Here is a 21131-nt window from a genome sequence, read left to right on the forward strand (position 1 = left end):
ACGGGTATAGTACTATGTATAAACAAAAGAAAGAACATGCTTCGTGAGAGTTGTAATTTAGAGTAATATTACTAGTAGTACTTACTATGGAGTACTATTTAATTATTTATAATACTATCTCCGATTCAATCTAATGGTCTGTTTACTTTTCACTTAATTATCTGTTTATGCTGGGCTCTTAATTCATTATATAAAATTGTTGTTTCTTTGTCACTTAATTTACGACTTAATCTAAAAATTAGTCTGTTTCTAAAAGATATAGAATCAGATAGCCCTCCAAATTAAAAGGCAAATGGAACGGAGACAAATCCAGGGAAAAAAAGTAACAACCCCTAAATATTCAGTTTGAATTGGCAAAAGTTACAAAATTGCATGACTAACTACGCCATTCACTAATAAAATACTAAATTCACCCATTAAAATCATTTTAATCGGTTAAACATCAAAATGAACGCTTAAAAACTAGCTTTGCCCATAAGGCCATAACACCATCAAGTGGTTTATAAAACTTGTAAACTTATTTGATTAAATAATATAGCGTAAAATGGACGGTAGGATACTACCATGCCTTCGAAAATATGCTTGATTAAGCTCATGTGAAAACATGAAATGTGTACCTCCGTTATTTATGACATACTTCTAATGACTAATGTTAATGTCTATTTAATTAGTTTGCCAGCTAGAGTGTTACGCTCAAGTAGCTTTACTTGCCAAGTGGATGGTCCAACGGAATATGAACAAATTCGCCTATAGTCTAGGACGTCAGCTTAACCTAAAGATCCTATCCTCTTGTATCTTGCAGTTGAAGCATATTTTGCACTTGAAAAAAAAAAAAAAAAACAAAAAAAAAAAGTGAAAAACAAAAAAAAACATAATGTTAATGTCTTAGTTTTCACCAAGTTTTCATTGGTTAACTCAGAAGATGATAAAAAACACTAAAAAAACTCAATTCTACTTGCAATTAGAGTCTGTCATCCTAAATGTAAAATTTGGAACCAGCATTATCAGACTCTACATTATGTCAGGCTAAAAAATGAGGAAAGATACATATACACAGTTATATAAACAAACTTTGAGATGATGTTTTTACGCCACGCTCCAATTTTGTGTCTTCATCTTCTCTAACTCTAATTGTTTCACACGCTCAACTAACTCTTGGATGGTAGCTGTTGCTTGCTGCAAAAAGAACATCACATTTGAAAATCGTGTGATAATTTGAATTAACGGGTTGAATATCAGGTCAAAATATGATTAACAAGTGGAATCAAAGCTAACGACCGTTAATGATTAGACGAAGGGTCAAAACATCTTGATTTTTTTGAACTCTTATTAAACCATTAAAGATTAGACGTAACCCGATTAACCTATTCAAAAAGTAAATTCGTCAAAGGGTCCCTAACAAAAAAAAAAAAAAAGACGAAAATAGGGGAAATTAACAAACCTTCAACTTCATTCTTAAGGCCGCCTCCTCGGTTTCTCGTTTTTCTCTTTCATCTGCAAATATGTCAATGATACTCTCTTGTTCCTGGTTTAGACTTTCGCATTTCTTCTTTACTTCTTCAAGCTAATTACAAAATACAGGTAACAGTTGTAACAAATACGAGAAGTAAATATACGAATTATATGGTCAACTTTTATAGATGGTGAAGAAGGTTAGGATTTACGAAATACCTCAGCTTCAAGTTCCCTGCAACGTTTTCGTTCACTTTCTAATTCTTGAAGAACATTGCCTAACACAACTCCATCCTGTCTATTCAATCTGCAAAGATAAGAACGAACACAAAATTAGAAATGCAATCACAGGTGCTCACAATAGATTTTGAGCTATAACTTATAACGATATGATGAAAATAGGTGACATACTTCTCTTTTAATTGGCGGTTCTCTTCCATTAAAATAGTTAAATCGGTTGTGTTACTATTTATAGGACCACTTCCATTGTCAACAACATCCGGAATCTGACAACCAAAAGATATTCAATTCATATACAACACTATTTAACTGTTGCATAACAATAACACATCTTATAAACGTCATTTGAAATAGTGGGAGATGAAAAATGGGCAAATGGTAGGTTACAAATGAAGTTCAAAACTATACCCTTCGGAACATAATGAAAGACCACATCCAAAACTTTAGATCTATCAATTACGACCCGTTTTTCAGGCATGGGTTGGATCATGTTAAGTTATGTTTTATCCATCACGGGTCAAGTTAATCAAAAGTATCATGATAAGCTGAAAATGGGTAGGGTACAAAAGTCTCTTACCGTATATGCTAATAGCATAAAACCTATTTTTCACTGAAAATAAACAAAAGAATATATAACATTTTAGACCATTTTTTTTTTTTTAAATATATTAAGCTGTAATCATATAAATAATTTCTGTAATCAGATTTAACCCATAATCTTACCTCCCCCACATCTACCCTTTTTAACGACACTATTAAAGTGATGTGTATAACAAAATCACCTGAGACTGAGAGCCTCCAAAAAAATCCATATTATTTCCGTAAGGAGAATAATCTTGCTCGGCTTCAAAATGTTGACCAGGTCGTATTGTTGATGCAGGTTTCTTATAAGTTTTTCGAGGGGAATAGTCACGAAGATATTCTATAATAAAAAGATATAACATAAAGATCAACAAACTTCATAATTGTGTATTCAAATCCCCCTCCATCCTCTTAGAACCGAAAAAATTTGGAATATCATGTACCTCTATCATCCAGATGATTCTTATTCATTCTTGGAGCGTATCCGATCTTATGACAGTATGTACGCCTGAATCAATAAGCGGTTATGTTTTCGTTGGCTTCACATTACAAGAGGTTGCAAAATTGGCGAGTCATTCAGGCTAAATAAACGGTCAAAAGGGTGTTTTTGGGTACTGACAGGGGTTGAGGCTTTCAAAGGGTCAGAATTGGATTGGTTCATGATCCGACCCAAAACCAAAGTAAGATCATGAACTGATCCACGACCCATCTAAGGTAAATTAATAGATATATGATCAACCCGACCTATTCACAGCCCTAGTACTTTTTTTTCATGGAACAGCTTACAACTCGAGAACCCTTTATTTCAAATCTTTGGGTTTTTTGATGACTCAATTATGATTTTTCAAGAACCATTTAGTTCATCTAAAAATATAAATATTTTGTAGGTTTATGCATTACGAAACACTTTGCACGACTTAAGAACGAAGACAAAATTACACATTCAAGAACCATTTAATAGTGACTCATTTCACCCGTTTCACTTTGAGTCATTAAGTTGTCAGATTGACCAAGTAGAGATCAAACGTAAACTCATTAAATGGGTCACTATTGCCACCTCTACAAATTATGGAAGTACATTAGCATATAATATTATAAATACATACCAGTATGTTTTCTGCATCTGAAGAAGACGTGATTCAAGTCTTGAAAGGACAATAGTGCGCTCAAACCCCTGTTTATCATGAGCTGGTTCTACAAAATTAGCTTCCAGCACACCTAATAAACAAATAAAAAAAACTATTTCAAAATCTTTTTTTTACAATATCATATATTTACATAAAGCCTAAAAATTTCAAGATCAGTGACCTATTACTCCACGACCATCACTTCCTGAAGCATTCCATAGTCTCCAGAATGGCTGTAAAATTAGATCCATTGTAAGTTTTTAAGTGTTTCTATCATTGTCAAAAAAAAAAAATTAATAAATAAATTAAAAAAAAAAATTGTTTGTAACTTGATAGACAAAATTCTCTTTGATTTGTTATTACAAAATACTAATATAATCTTTTATATAAACAAAGCGATTTAGGGGGGCTGAACAGGAAAACCTTATCCGTTTACCCGTTTTGTAGCGATTAAAGAGCTGTAATTATTGAAGCAGCACTTTGGGTGACTAGCACCCCTATCAGACAGTTAAGATAAACCTTAACCCATACATAACTAAATTAAAGATAAAAATAAAAATCAGCATGTAAATTCAGACCTTAATGAGCCGATTTTTATGATAAACATTGTAACCTTGAACATCAATATGAGATTTTGCATCCTTGACAAACCCCATAGTAACAACTGCAACAATCTTTTCATTTCAAAACCAAAAAGATTAGTATAATTTTTTTTTTAACAATAAATAAATAATACACTATACACAAACTGATTTGACAAAAACCAACATTACATTTGAATCCTTAGCAAGTCCCTCGGTACCAGGTTGAGGACGATACGTCACCTCAGTTGTCATCATCATATCATTTATTATATTATGGTGCTCAACGTCCTTTCCTCGAAGAATCATCCGAAACCCAGGGGGTATTCTCAAATAAAGAATAGACGCGTAACTCTAAAAAAAACATATAGAAGACGCATAAATATCTATTTACATTACATAAACTAGTAGCAAGGATTTATAGACGCATAATGAATGACGCATTATAGACGCATACAAGGATTTATTTACGTAACATAAACTAGTAGCGCGCCTTACTCTCAATGAATGACGATAAGTCAAAAAGTGTCTAGAGTTTGGGAAGTCCCTAGCCATTTGAATATTCTTTTCATCTCGATTAACACCTCGAATTTGAATATCCTGCAAGAAACGCATTAAAAGGTTAATTAACCTAAATTAATACTAACCACCAATGTTAATTTCATGAAGACAGAAACATACATTTTCATCAGCATCGAAATCAAGTTCTAATTGTCCTTGATCATCCTCCCACAGATTGAAAATGATTATACGTGTACCCTGATCCTTCATATGATCAAACTACAATATGTGAACAAATAAAAAATTATTAGTAAGATAGCGGCTGCCCAAACTCCAAGAAAGTGAAAATCGATAAATACACAACAAAAAAAACGTTTTAAACTATACTTGTCTCAAGAGGTCTGCTTCACTTGTAAATGGGGACCACTGAACTAGTGCCTCGATATTCGTATCCCAGTCACCAAGTGATGACCGCATTATTTTCTTCAACTCTCGGCCACTTCTTTCATAATCAATCTTTCACATTAACATAAACAACATAACATGAGCGACTTGATACTTGAAAAGCGCCATTATTCAGTAAATGTAAAACATTGATATGATTTTGCATAACAAGCAAGTTATATAATTACCATTGGAACTACTATATCTTCCTTCCCAGTTTCTCGTAAGAACGTGTAGGACAAAAGCCCAATGCTCTGTGTAGACCTACAAACCAACAAAATCAAAATTTTATAAGAAAATTCGTAAATAAAAAGGCGGCATAGATTAAAAGATAAGTTTATAGAATTTCTTCTTATAATGTAAGGTAGACAAATGTGCAGAACCAAACCTTTTCCCATCTTTTGCAGAGGATCTAGAGAACACGATAACATCAGCCCCAAGCCTCATGGTACTTGTCTTGAAACCATTACCGTCTAAGAAATAAGACAAATAAAATAAAGTGCATACTTAATTTGATCCCGTATAATAATCTTTACAAAAACATAACAGGGTCACATACAAAAATTTACAAGAAGTACACTTACATTGCCCAATAGTGTCTGCAACCTTGCTTTTCAATGAATATCCAAGAGACATGCATTGTCGCAACTTATCGGGATCCATCCCACCACCATTATCTATTGACGATAGCAAGAAAAAAACATGACACAAGTCACGTAAAATACATCAAACACGATAACACGTAATTAGGCCACGTACCTTCAATCACCAACATCCTATTGCCATCTTTCTTGTTTTTTAACATATCAATGCTGACGTACGTAGCACCATTGCAAACCTAACAAGAATACAAACACATATGAGTGGCGCGAATTTAACAATAAAAGATCTTCATAGATTAAAAAAAAGTACCTCATCTAATGAATTATCCAAAAGTTCCGCAAAAGCTGCAAGATCAAGAAAACAAACAAATGCATCACTAGACATAAGATCAATATATCAGAGTAATAAAGTCGAAAACTTTAATAAGTTTTAAGTAACGTTACCGCCAAGAACCCATTTATGACTAGTTGCATTGGAGTGTAGAAACCTTGGATGTACCCTTACATGATCCATACCACCTGAAACACGATAAACGTAATTTGGGATCGCTTTATTAACAGAAAATTATCTGATTATTGTGTTTGCAGAATGCAAATAATCAGAAGATAGTTCAAAGCAGCAATCTTTAATACCCCATTACTTGTTTATAACAAATTGAACACTTTTAACTTATGTATCCAGCCAAATAATAAGTATTAAAACCACAAATATATCATAATTAAATCCTAATAATTACAATTAATTAGGCAATTAGCAATAAATTGTCAAATTTTAATTCAAATACATACAGCATTATAATTTATAATGAAAATAATTATGACTTACCAGGCGGTGTATCCCAATTACCACCAGAACCCTGATCAAAGTCACCAGCCTTCCAAAACTGTTTACAACTTCCATTCACAACACGTGCTGCACGTGCACCATCTTTTTTAGGTGGTAAAGGATCAAGAAAACCATCAGGCAAAACGACGTCGTTAGACGATTTCATCTTTTTATTATTTACAGAATATTTTCCGGTACCGGAACCTGACGAATCATCGTCGGAACTATCAAGATCAATCACCGGAATAGATGAAACATTCTTCCGTTTCGTTGAATTAACATTATTGTCGTTGTTAATTATCGGCTCTATGATTTCTTCCTTAACTCGAAACTGTTCCATGGCGTTAGGGTTTTGCGGGTTTTTGAATTGCATGAGTTCTAATTGGATGAAAAGGCACAATGTATGTATAGAGACGGTGTTGATTGTGATTGGTTGGAAGACTGTAGTAGCGGTGGCGCTCCGACGCCGGAGAATAGTTGGTGGTGTGGTTGTGCGGCGGCGGGCAATCTAATCGATAAATTGGTGTACGATAAAGTCAAACTGGGAATATGTTTGTTGAGTTTCACAAAGTGTCAGCCTACTTGTATTTAAGTACAGTAAGTTTTATTTTGGTAAAAAAAAAAAAAAAAAAAGAACTGACAACTCCAAAAACTAAATTTACATTTGTATATAATAAAAAAGTTTGCTTGATGCTTAAATGGAAAAGTATAGGTGTTAGACTGTTAGGAGGTGACATATACACTTTTGATTTAGATAGATCACTTTTATATGTGTAAAATAGTTGGGTACAGGTGAAAGAAAATATGAAGGGTATTTTTGAGAAACAATATTTTTATGGGAGGTGATCCGTACACCATCTTATTTTTCCCATACGCCACCAAAATAATTATTTGGACATTTGTACCCTTCCTTTTATTCACCACCAACTCTCTTAACTTCTCAAAGGAAGGGTAGAAATGTCTAAATAATTGTTTTAGTGGTGTATGGCAAAAACAAGGTGGTGTACGAATCAACTCCCATAAAATATTAACGGATCAATGAAATATCATCTTTCGTGTTGGGAGCGTCTGCAAAGCAGAATTACCTTCCATGTTTTACGAGATTTGGTATTTCTAACACCCTCTAACGTCATTAACAGGGCGTTAGAGGTGATGCTTTGACGGTGTCAGCCAAGTAACTAGTCGACAAAATGAAACGGGTTAGAGATGTAGTGACCCGAACTTTTCCATGTTTATATATATTAATTGAGATTGATATTTACATGATTAAATGTTTCCAACATGTTAAGCAATCAAACTTGTTAAGACTTGATTAATTGAAATAGGTTTCATATAGACAATTGACCACCCAAGTTGACCGGTGATTCACGAACGTTAAAACTTGTAAAAACTATATGATGACATATATATGGATATATATATAGTTAACATGATACTATGATAAGTAAACATATCATTAAGTATATTAACAATGAACTACATATGTAAAAACAAGACTACTAACTTAATGATTTTTAAACGAGACATATATGTAACGATTATCGTTGTAAAGACATTTAATGTATATATATCATATTAAGAGATATTCATACATGATAATATCATGATAATATAATAATTTAAAATCTCATTTGATATTATAAACATTGGGTTAACAACATTTAACAAGATCGTTAACCTAAAGGTTTCAAAACAACACTTACATGTAACGACTAACGATGACTTAACGACTCAGTTAAAATGTATATACATGTAGTGTTTTAATATGTATTTATAAACTTTTGAAAGACTTCAATACACTTATCAAAATACTTCTACTTAACAAAAATGCTTACAATTACATCCTCGTTCAGTTTCATCAACAATTCTACTCGTATGCACCCGTATTCGTACTCGTACAATACACAGCTTTTAGATGTATGTACTATTGGTATATACACTCCAATGATCAGCTCTTAGCAGCCCATGTGAGTCACCTAACACATGTGGGAACCATCATTTGGCAACTAGCATGAAATATCTCATAAGATTACAAAAATATGAGTAATCATTCATGACTTATTTACATGAAAACAAAATTACATATCCTTTATATCTAATCCATACACCAACGACCAAAAACACCTACAAACACTTTCATTCTTCAATTTTCTTCATCTAATTGATCTCTCTCAAGTTCTATCTTCAAGTTCTAAGTGTTCTTCATAAATTCTACAAGTTCTAGTTACATAAAATCAAGAATACTTTCAAGTTTGCTAGCTCACTTCCAATCTTGTAAGGTGATCATCCAACCTCAAGAAATCTTTGTTTCTTACAGTAGGTTATCATTCTAATACAAGGTAATAATCATATTCAAACTTTGGTTCAATTTCTATAACTATAACAATCTTATTTCAAGTGATGATCTTACTTGAACTTGTTTTCGTGTCATGATTCTGCTTCAAGAACTTCGAGCCATCCAAGGATCCATTGAAGCTAGATCCATTTTTCTCTTTTCCAGTAGGTTTATCCAAGGAACTTAAGGTAGTAATGATGTTCATAACATCATTCAATTCATACATATAAAACTATCTTATTCGAAGGTTTAAACTTGTAATCACTAGAACATAGTTTAGTTAATTCTAAACTTGTTCGCAAACAAAAGTTAATCCTTCTAACTTGACTTTTAAAATCAACTAAACACATGTTCTATATCTGTATGATATGCTAACTTAATGATTTAAAACCTGAAAACACGAAAAACACCGTAAAATCGGATTTACGCCGTCATAGTAACACCGCGGGCTGTTTTGGGTTAGTTAATTAAAAACTATGATAAACTTTGATTTAAAAGTTGTTATTCTGAGAAAATGATTTTTATTATGAACATGAAACTATATCCAAAAATTATGGTTAAACTCAAAGTGGAAGTATGTTTTCTAAAATGGTCATCTAGACGTCGTTCTTTCGACTGAAATGACTATCTTTACAAAAACGACTTGTAACTTATTTTTCCGACTATAAACCTATACTTTTTCTGTTTAGATTCATAAAATAGAGTTCAATATGAGACCATAGCAATTTGATTCACTCAAAACGAATTTAAAATGAAGAAGTTATGGGTAAAACAAGATTGGATAATTTTTCTCATTTTAACTACGTGAAAATTGGTAACAAATCTATTCCAACCATAACTTAATCAACTTGTATTGTATATTATGTAATCTTGAGATACCATAGACACGTATACAATGTTTCGACCTATCATGTCGACACATCTATATATATTTCGGAACAACCATAGACACTCTATATGTGAATGTTGGAGTTAGCTATACAGGGTTGAGGTTGATTCCAAAATATATATAGTTTGAGTTGTGATCAATACTGAGATACGTATACACTGGGTCGTGGATTGATTCAAGATAATATTTATCGATTTATTTCTGTACATCTAACTGTGGACAACTAGTTGTAGGTTACTAACGAGGACAGCTGACTTAATAAACTTAAAACATCAAAATATATTAAAAGTGTTGTAAATATATTTTGAACATACTTTGATATATATGTATATATTGTTATAGGTTCGTGAATCAACCAGTGGCCAAGTCTTACTTCCCGACGAAGTAAAAATCTGTGAAAGTGAGTTATAGTCCCACTTTTAAAATCTAATATTTTTGGGATGAGAATACATGCAGGTTTTATAAATGATTTACAAAATAGACACAAGTACGTGAAACTACATTCTATGGTTGAATTATCGAAATCGAATATGCCCCTTTTTATTAAGTCTGGTAATCTAAGAATTAGGGAACAGACACCCTGATTGACGCGAATCCTAAAGATAGATCTATCGGGCCCAACAAGCCCCATCCAAAGTACCGGATGCTTTAGTACTTCGAAATTTATATCATATCCGAAGGGTGTCCCGGAATGATGGGGATATTCTTATATATGCATCTTGTTAATGTCGGTTACCAGGTGTTCACCATATGAATGATTTTTATCTCTATGTATGAGATGTGTATTGAAATATGAAATCTTGTGGTCTATTATTATGATTTGATATATATAGGTTAAACCTATAACTCACCAACATTTTTGTTGACGTTTTAAGCATGCTTATTCTCAGGTGATTATTAAGAGCTTCCGCTGTCGCATACTTAAATAAGGACGAGATTTGGATTCCATGCTTGTATGATATTGTGTAAAAACTGCATTCAAGAAACTTATTTTGTTGTAACATATTTGTATTGTAAACCATTATGTAATGGTCATGTGTAAACAGGATATTTTAGATTATCATTATTTGATAATCTACGTAAAGCTTTTTAAACCTTTATTGATGAAATAAAGGTTATGGTTTGTTTTAAAATGAATGCAGTCTTTGAAAAACGTCTCATATAGAGGTCAAAACCTCGCAACGAAATCAATTAATATGGAACGTTTTTAATCAATAAGAACGGGACATTTCAGTTGGTATCCGAGCGTTGGTCTTAGAGAACCAGAATTTTGCATTAGTGTGTCTTATCGAGTTTGTTAGGATGCATTAGTGAGTCTGGACTTCGACCGTGTTTACTTGAAAAATGATTGCTTAACAAATTTTGTTGGAAACTACATATTTTTAACATGTGAATATTATGTGATATATTAATCTCTTAACGCGTTTGATATTATATGATAGATGTCTACCTCTAGAACTAGTCCCATTGACTCACCTAATAATAATGAAGAGTCAAATGTAAATTGGAATGATTCGTGGACTGATTCACAAGTTCCCGAAGAGGAACCGGAAGAAGAGTCGGAACCGGAAGAAGAATCGGAACCGGAAGAAGAATCGGAACCGGATGAAAAAATAGAACCAGTGGGGGAAATAATAAAACGGTTAAGTAAAAGAAAATCCTCAACCAACCGACCAAGGTTAATTATGGTCAATGGTGTTTCCGCCAAGGAAGCAAAATATTGGGATGATTACCAATTCTCCGATGAATCGGATTCCGACGAGAATTCCGATGATGTTATAGAAATTACCCCAACTGAATTTAAAAAGGCAAAAGAAAATAATAAGGGAAAGGGCATAAAAATAGAGAAATCTAATTCCAACCCCGATGAACTTTATATGTATCGTCAACCCCCAAAGTCCTTAAGTTGTAACAATGACCCGGGAACCTCTAAACCACCAGGTTTTTCTAAACCAATGTGGAAAACGACGGCTCGTATTAGGGGAACATCATATATCCCTAGAAACTTGGCAAAACGAACCAAAACCGAAGAAGAAGAAACAAGTGAGTCAGAATAAGATAGTTGTCTTCGTGTGGTGTAATATATGTAATATAGTGTGCTTATGCTTTATGATATATGTAAAAATTGCTTGTATTAATAAGTATTTTTTTTTTATGAATCTAACTCTTGTCTATTTTACAGTATAAAAACACAAAATGGATAGACAACCCAATATTTTAAGAGACCTACCCGGAGACATGATTGATGAAATCTTGTCCAGAGTCGGTCAGAATTCCTCGGCACAACTATTTAAGGCGAGATCAGTTTGTAAGACATTCGAAGAACGTTCCAAGAATGTCTTGGTTTATAAGAGACTTTCGTTTGAAAGATGGGGGATATCACATTGGGAAACCCATAAGTTACGATGTGTTTACTTTGACGCATATATTGCGGGGAACCCAAATGCTATTTTACGCAATGGGTTAAGAAATTATTTTGACTCAATATATCCGAATATTGGACTTCGTGATTTAGAAAAAGCGGCTAACATGCAACATAAAGAAGCATGTTATGCTTACGGATTAGTAATGTTCGCTTCTCACCAAAGTGAGAACAAGAACATCGGGCTACAACTATTAAACAAAACGTTCCCACAAGTGACAGAGTCGGTAATTGGGATAAGAAATGAGGTTTTTAGATTGTTACGGGACTGTTGGACATTACGTAACCCTCATCCCTTTGACGACGTTGCAACCCGCTGTCTTATCAATGGCCATAACGGTTATGTTCCACAAGACCAAGGATGGGAAGTAATCCTAGTAAAACCAGAATGCATGACTTGTTTCTGGACGTATGAATTACGTGTCTTTATTGCCTTTGCTGAACGACTTGTGTACTAGCTAGAATTATCTTCACAACCATCTTGTATCAAATTTATTGTGTGCTATATTTCATGCTATATGTAAAATAAGTGGTATTGTAAGTTTGTAAAATATTGTGTAAAAGTTTGAACGCGAAATATTATTATAATCAGTTTTTCATATGGAATTGTAGTAGTTGAATTGTATATTAGCTACTAAGTATGAACTTAACGGGTAGGTACTACCCGAATTTAAACTTATAAAACGCTAACATGAAGAAAAAGCTTTTATAAATGAGTTCATATTATGCTACGAAATACTATTAACTACTCTTAATATTCTGTATGATTAACTTGTTCCATTTGATTATTTTGAAGGAAATGGCACCGACTACTCGACACACCGTGAATATGAATGAAGAGGAATTCCGTACTTTTCTAGCTTCAAACATAGCCGCAGTACAGGCTGCGCTACATACCAACAATAACCTTGGATCTAGCAGTACAGGAAATCGTGTAGGATGCACCTACAAAGAATTCACTGCCTGCAAACCTTTGGAATTTGATGGAACCGAAGGACCGATCGGATTGAAACGGTGGACCGAGAAGGTCGAATCGGTGTTTGCCATAAGTAAGTGTACTGAAGAGGATAAAGTGAAGTACGCTACGCATACCTTCACAGGTTCTGCGTTAACATGGTGGAATACCTATCTAGAGCAAGTGGGACAAGACGATGCGTACGCACTACCGTGGTCAGCATTCAAGCACTTGATGAACGAGAAGTACCGTCCCAGAACCGAGGTCAATAAGCTCAAGACAGAACTTAGAGGGTTACGAACCCAAGGATTTGATATTACCACGTACGAAAGATGATTCACAGAATTGTGCCTATTGTGTCCGGGAGCATTCGAAGATGAGGAAGAGAAGATCGACGCGTTTGTGAAAGGATTACCGGAAAGAATCCAAGAAGATATAAGTTCACACGAGCCCGCCTCCATACAACAGGCATGTAGAATGGCTCACAAACTAGTGAACCAGATTGAAGAAAGAATTAAAGAACAGACTGCTGAAGAGGCCAATGTGAAGCAAGTCAAAAGAAAGTGGGAGGAAAACGGTGATAAGAATCACCAATACAACAACAACAGCAATTACAACAATAATCGCAACAATTATCCCAACAATCGCAACATCAATCGCAACTACAACAAACAGCCCAACAACAACAACAACAACAACAACAACAACAACAACAGCAACAGCAACTACAACAATCATCCCAACAACAATAATAACCGCAACAACAACAACAATCAGAAGCAGCTATGCCAAAGGTGTGAAAAGAATCACTCGGGGTTCTGCACCAAATTTTGCAACAAGTGTAAAAGAAATGGTCATAGCGCGGCGAAGTGTGAGGTCTACGGACCAGGGGTTAATAGAACGAAAGGAACAAATGGTGTCGGAACGAGTAATGGCGGAGCAAGTAGTGTCGGAGCAAGTTATGCCAATGTAGTTTGTTATAAATGTGGAAAACCGGGCCACATTATTAGAAATTGCCCGAACCAGGAGAACACGATTGGACAAGGCCGCGGAAGAGTTTTTGATGTGCGAAAAGTGGTATATGAATTATCGTATGGAAAATACCGGTTTTAGAGATTGCTACACACTAACGGGCAGTGTACCCGATCGTGTAGTATTATAGAAACTGGTTTAGTTCCGTGTATCGTTCCAAGGACAGTTATATCAGTCAAACTAGAATTAGAAACTATATTATGATTAACTAAGTGAATTAAAGTAAAAGTACAAGTTTTAAGTTTTGTGGCTGTTTTAACGATTTAGCCAAATCAAAGAAGGTTAAATGTAAAAACAATATTTTTGTCTTTTAAGTTTATGAAATGATAATAAGTGCAAAAAAAGCAAGTAAGATAGTTTTAAATTAAATCAAAGAGATGAAATATTTATCTAGATATTTTACCCTCGGTATTGGATGTAAATTAGATATTAAGCCCTGATTGAATAATTATGTGTGTAGTTATCTAATATGTTCACTAAGAGTTCTCTCGGATAAACACGCAAATACAATAACAAGATCAAGGGTTCCCTTTTCACTATAGTTTTTGTATTTGTAATCAAATAACTATAAGTATGCTAATCACCTAAATCGACTCGCCAAGAGTTCTCTTTAGCAAGTACTCAGACTAGAATTACTAAGCGAGGGTTCCCTATTACTTAGACCTTTTCGTTTGTGACTAGTTGATCAACAAGATCAAAGACTTGAATAACAATTGTCTTTGCGTTCGCTCTACACAATTCATTCCTATTTTGTTTAACCGTTTTAATCTAGTTTACCCCCTTGGTCCGGTTTAGCATACAATCAATCTAAGACAAGTTGATTGTAAATCAATATGATACATCAACAAGAGTTCTCTTTATCAACAACATATCAATTAACTAGATACAAATGGTTTTAACAACAATAAGCATGGTTCTCAATTCAAGCTTCAATCTATCACGCATAATACATTCAATCAATAAGATTACATCCAATACCTTGGTTATTAATCTAGACAAACATTATAGAAACTAGCCAACAATCATGGTAACAGACAACAATACAATCAAATTATTAACTGAAATCATTGCTGAGAACAAGTAAATAACCTACAAGAACAAGAGTTCTTGGATGAAGAAGATGTTGATGGATGATGCCTTGATGTTGAGCCTCTTCAAAGAGGTTGGAATTCTCCAAATAGCTCCTGAAAATCGCCTCTAAAACTCTCTGGTGCGTAACTCTCAGAAACAGTCCCAAAAATGAACCTTTAAAGTGGAGAAATTAGGTAAAAAGCAGAAAAGTCGGGTACACCTACTACGGGACGTCGTCCTAAAAGGCAGGACGGCGTCCCGGTATAAAGGGCAAGACGGCGTCCCGGTTCCCTTAGACGGCGTCCCAATTCAAAGGCCAGGACGGCGTCCCGAATAACTAGACGGCGTCCTGGTGGGCTTTTAGGCACTGTTTCGTTTTCTTTTTAATTTTAGTTCATTTGGACGAACCTTAACATATCGGAAGCCTTGTTTTATCATTTTAGAGTGCTATCTTGACCCTAACTCGTATCGGGATCGACCAATGTCATAAATCACCAAAATTCTTTGCAAATCATTCTTCCGATACAAATTCGCGCATCTTGTCTTATCACTTGTAGATCACCTTCATTATCTTCGATTATAGAGCGTTTTAAGTGATATTGCGATAGATATATATGATGTTATGGAGCAATATCAAAACACCCCACACTTAAACCTTGCTTGTCCTCAAGCAATTCTTTCTTTACAACGTAGAACAATATCAAACATAATCACACAATATAGATTACAAACATTACATGAATCACTCGAAGCATATGAAACACACACGTTGATATGAAACACAACTCACACTATATGAAACACACGCTTTGTGATGACCCGAAAATTTTTGACTTATTTAAACCAATTCTCTATACGATTTATTATTTTAACACGTTAAACAAAGTCTGTTAGATTGAGTCTCAAAATTTTAGAACTGTTACATATATACAATTACCTTTGACTACTCTCGACGATTCATGAACAATTATATGTATGTATATATATATATGTACAAGTAAAAACGACTTTCCTACAGTAAAAATTAATTTGCTACAGTAAAACACTATTTGCTACAGCGAATCCGTATTTTGCTACAGTGCTACAGTGAAAACGAGTTTGCTACAGTAAAATACTATTTGCTGCAGTAAACACTATTTGCTACAGTAAAACACTATTTGCTACAGTAACACTATTTGCTACAGTAAATACTATTTGCTACAGTACACTATTTGATGTCGACGAACTAGCAAACAAAAACGAAAAAGGCGGCCATGCGATCGCATGGCAAAAAACACTGAAAACTCATGCGATCGCATGAGCTACAGTAAATCGAAAAGTATTATAAATACGCCAGATTCCTGCACGAACTCTTCACACTTAAATTTCTTTAATCAATTTTTATATTTATAATTATAATTATAATTTTAATTTAAGTTTAATAATAATAAAGTATATTCGAGGGTGTTTTAATTCGGGTTTCAAACCGCTTTAAGCTAAAGAAATATTGGGTATTGTTCGGGGTATTGTTCTTGAATCCAAGGCCAACCATACAGTCGTCTACCATCATTACGTCTACGCAATTTGCCTACAATATTGAATCGCAATATTGAACTGTGAGTTATAGTCTCCCTTTTTAAATACTTTAAATATTTTTGGGCTGAGAATACATGCAATTTATTTTAAACGCGATAAGACACAAGTACATACTAAATTCTACACTGAGTTAAACCGAAAATCCCTTAGCTTTGGTAACTAGTAGCTGCCAGTACATAGGATATGGACTAGTGGGCGCGAATAATTATATATGGATCCATAGGGCTTGACATCCCCGTCCGAGCTAGAGCGCTAGCCTTTTAACGGACGTATGTTATTTGAGTTTAAGACACGTTGGTTTGCGTGTATTAAAACGAATGGGGTAATTATCACTATAGCGTTAAGTTTAGTTACCAGGGTGCTCTGTTACGTAGAATCTATTGATAAACTTTTGATGAAATCTTGTGGTCTATCTTTATATATGTTTATGACTCGAGCAATTAAACCTATAACTCACCAACATTCGTGTTGACTTTTTAGCATGTTTTATTCTCAGGTCCTTAGAATGCTTCCGCTGTGATGTGCTTGTTGCCTGCATGGAGTCTCTCATGCTTTGTACAAAGTTTATTGCATTCAAAATAAAACTGCGTTGTGTAATAAATAATTGGACTGTGAAGTCAACCTGTAAATTAAAGACTTATGTATTTTGGGGTTTTGCTTATACCCAAGCACTCGCCCACATGTTTATAACTTTCTATATTTAGAAAGTCACTTATTTTAATGAATGCAATATTTTATCAAAACGTATCATATAGAGGTCAAAACCTCACTGTGGAATCAATGATTAACGTGCTGCGTCAATAGCGATTTTGACGGGTCGTTACAGTTGGTATCCGAGCTTGAGGTCATAGGGAACCAGAAATTACATTATTGTGTTTAACTGATAATTGTTAGGATGCATTAGTGAGTCTGGACTATGACCATATCTGTTTTTCCTGATTTTTGCTTATTATTTGGTCAAAAACATTATATGTGATATATTTATATGCTAACATAATTGTTGTTTCAATTATGTGATAGATGACTTCCTCTAATACTATCATTTTGTACGACTCGGAATCGGACACTGAATCTATTCTATCCACAACTGAAAAGGGCGTTCCAATACCTATTAAAAAAGAAATTGTGTTAGCCGGGGAATCTCAACTCCCGGTAAACCCAGAGGAGGTTCCAGCTCCACCCAGCTTTAGTTTTCCGGAGCCACAGTATCGTTGGCATGGACCCATGATCCCTGGAGTAAACGAGGATCGTCCATTTCTAAACAAATATGGACATTGGTCCAGATATACCGCCGACGGGCGGGTTGTGCCGATTACGCCTGGCAGATTTCGGTTCATGACCACTGGTACATATTCTTGCAGTTCGTCATCATATTCTCCTACACATGACTTAGACAGTTCGTCATCAGACGAGATCAGTAAGGAGGAGGATTTCGCTAATGAAATAAAAGAGATCACTAAGGAGAAATTCCAACTTGCTATAGATAATAAAAACAACCACAATAATAAAATGTCCTTAGTTATTAAAAAAGAACAGGACCATTCGATCCGTAACCACCCTTATTGTATTAAACCCACTGAGGCAACGGGTACCTCAAAACCCCAACTAAAAATAAAATACACTGCCAGAATGTCTGTCGGACCATGTGCACACAAACAATTGGCAGAGAGAACCAAATGGGAAGAAGTTTCTGATAGTTCTGAATGAACGACCTCGCAACCATAAATCTTCCATGCGCTATTTTATTGCTTATGTGTGCTACTCTATCTTGTTATGTAAAATAAGCATATGTAAAATATCAGTATTGTATGGTATTGTATTATTTTGGTTTATTAATAATAAATGCATGGAATGATTATTTGTATTATTACTACTTCTTATTATTATTATTACATAATAATGTAGTAACTCGCTATAATTTTTCATAGTGGAATATTATTAGGATTTTAGTAGTTAATTCCTGGTACTAGCTAGAAATAATTAACGGGTAGGTAATACCCTAGAAATAATTATAAAATGCTAATAAGAAGAAAAGGCTTTTATAATAATCGGTTCATATTATTAATATGCTACGATTAACTATTGACAACTCATTTTACCTATAATATTCTATATGATTAAATTATATCTGTTGTGTTTATTGAAGAAACATGTCTCAAATGTCGGATGCTGAGTTTGAGCAACTAGTCGAGAAACGTGTGAATGAAAGAATTGCTGCAACCGAAGCAGCAAAAGCAACAGCCGAAGCAGCAGCCAAAGCAGCAGCCGTAAACACAAACTCACGAAACGGATGCTCATACAAAACTTTTCAAGGATGCAAACCACAGACGTTTAGTGGAACCGAGGGACCAGTCGGTCTAACCCGATGGTTTGAAAAGATGGAGTCCGTTTTCAAAATCAGTAATTGTGCGAACGGAGACAAGTCAAAGTATGCTTCGTGCACGTTGCAAGACGGTGCACTTACTTGGTGGAACAATTATGCTAAAGCGGAAGGAATAGATACGGCATATGATATCTCTTGGGAAGAACTGAAAAAGATGCTAATCGAGGAGTACTGTCCTCGAAACGAGATCAGAAAAATGGAATCTGAGTTAGGTAATCTGAAGGTTATCGGCGCGAATCTCAATAACTATGAAAAGCGTTTCATGGAACTAGCCTTGTTGTGTCCCGAATTGGTGCCAAATGAGAAACGAAAGATAGAAATGTATATTGACGGTTTATCGATCAATATCAAAGGAAATGTTACATCATCCAAACCGAATACGATGCAGGAAGCCATGACAATGGCACACCAACTCATTGACCAGATCACAGAGAGTTCGATTAAGGCACCAATAACCGAAGTCAAGACAACTGAAGGAAAGAGGAAATGGGAAGACTATAAGGGCAAAAGTACTCACCTGAAGAAACAAGAAACTTTTAAAGGTAAACAAGATGGGGCAACTGCAAGTCCAAACTATAAGGGACCCCATCCGTTCTACAAAAGATGTTACACACATCATGCAGGTTATTGCCAAGTGGTCTGTGATAAGTGCAACAAGAAAGGACATGTGGCGAAAGATTGTTATGCCACCGTTTCTGAAGTAATGACAAAACTGACCGATGTCAAGAAATGTTTTGGATGCGGGAAGTCTGGTCACTTTATAAATCAATGCCCTGATAAGGAGAAGAACAAAGAACCCGCACGTGGGAGGGCATTTAATGTTAGTGCCAGTAAAGCACGTGAGGATCCTAATCTTGTCACGGGTACGTTTACCGTTAATAATCAACTAGCTTCTATTATGTTTGATACGGGTGCAGATAGAAGTTATATGTGTAAAGACTTTAGTTCTAAACTAAAATGTGCATCATTACCTCTAGACGATAAATATACTATAGAATTAGCTAATGATAAACTGATAAAAGCCGATAAAATTTGCCATGGTTGCGAAATGAATCTCGCTGGTGAAACCTTCAAAATCGATTTGATACCCGTAGAATTAGGAAGTTTTGATGTAATCGTTGGCATGGACTGGATGTCCAAAACAAGAGCGGAAGTTGTTTGCGCTGAGAAAGCAATCCGCATCCCTCGTAAGGATGAAACGTCATTAATGATTTATGGGGAGAAGAGCAACTCAAAGCTGAACTTTATCAGCTGTATGAAGGCCCAGAAACTTATAAGAAAAGGTTGTTATGCTATTTTGGCACACGCAAAGAAGATCGATACTGAAGAAAGAAGCATTAATGACATGCCGGTTGTAAGAGAATATCCCGGAGTATTTCCAGAAGAATTACCGGGGCTACCTCCACACAGATGTGTAGAATTCCAGATTGATCTCATACCAGGAGCTGCACCTGTAGCCCGATCTCCATATAGACTTGCACCTTCAGAAATGCAAGAATTACAAGACCAGTTGCAAGAATTATCGGACCGTGGATTTATTCGTCCTAGTTTTTCACCTTGGGGTGCTCCTATTCTGTTCGTCAAGAAGAAGGATGGATCTATGAGAATGTGCATAGATTACCGAGAATTAAACAAATTAACGATCAAGAATCGGTACCCATTACCGAGGATTGATGATTTGTTTGATCAATTGCAAGGATCAAGTGTTTATTCTAAGATTGATCTACGCTCCGGATATCATCAACTGAGAGTGAAGGAAGAAGATGTTCCTAAAACCGCGTTCAGAACCCGTTACGGTCACTATGAGTTTCTAGTCATGCCTTTTGGATTAACTAATGCTCCAGCAATATTCATGGATCTAATGAATCGCATCTGTAGACCGTATTTAGACAAATTTGTCATTGTTTTTATCGACGACATATTGATTTACTCGAAGAACAAGGAAGAACATGAGCAACACTTAAGACTGGTACTGGAGATACTCAAGAAAGAAGAATTGTACGCAAAATTTTCGAAGTGTGATTTCTGGTTACAAGAAGTACAATTTTTGGGCCATGTTGTCAGTAAACATGGAATTAAAGTTGACCCCGCCAAGATCGAAGCCATTAGTAAAT

At 34.9% G+C, this 21131-nt stretch overlaps 1 protein-coding gene across 1 annotated transcript; it reads right to left on the minus strand.

The window, feature by feature from the left end:
• Nucleotides 1–890: 890 nt before the first annotated feature.
• LOC139857092 (protein MICRORCHIDIA 7-like) lies at nt 891–6903 on the minus strand. The gene is made up of 20 exons (XM_071845818.1): nt 6356–6903; nt 5974–6048; nt 5840–5874; nt 5687–5765; nt 5512–5604; nt 5316–5400; nt 5116–5191; nt 4871–4999; nt 4664–4762; nt 4481–4582; nt 4175–4336; nt 3980–4075; nt 3583–3634; nt 3381–3492; nt 2718–2782; nt 2475–2614; nt 1864–1958; nt 1672–1759; nt 1442–1564; nt 891–1176 (listed from the first exon to the last, which is right to left on the minus strand). Exons 1-20 carry the CDS (start codon nt 6726–6728, stop codon nt 1087–1089), a joined length of 2169 nt encoding a protein of 722 aa, XP_071701919.1. The 5' UTR covers nt 6729–6903; the 3' UTR covers nt 891–1086.
• Nucleotides 6904–21131: the final 14228 nt, after the last annotated feature.

This window comes from Rutidosis leptorrhynchoides, chromosome 7 (genome assembly GCF_046630445.1).
Source record: "Rutidosis leptorrhynchoides isolate AG116_Rl617_1_P2 chromosome 7, CSIRO_AGI_Rlap_v1, whole genome shotgun sequence".
NCBI lineage: Eukaryota > Viridiplantae > Streptophyta > Magnoliopsida > Asterales > Asteraceae > Rutidosis > Rutidosis leptorrhynchoides.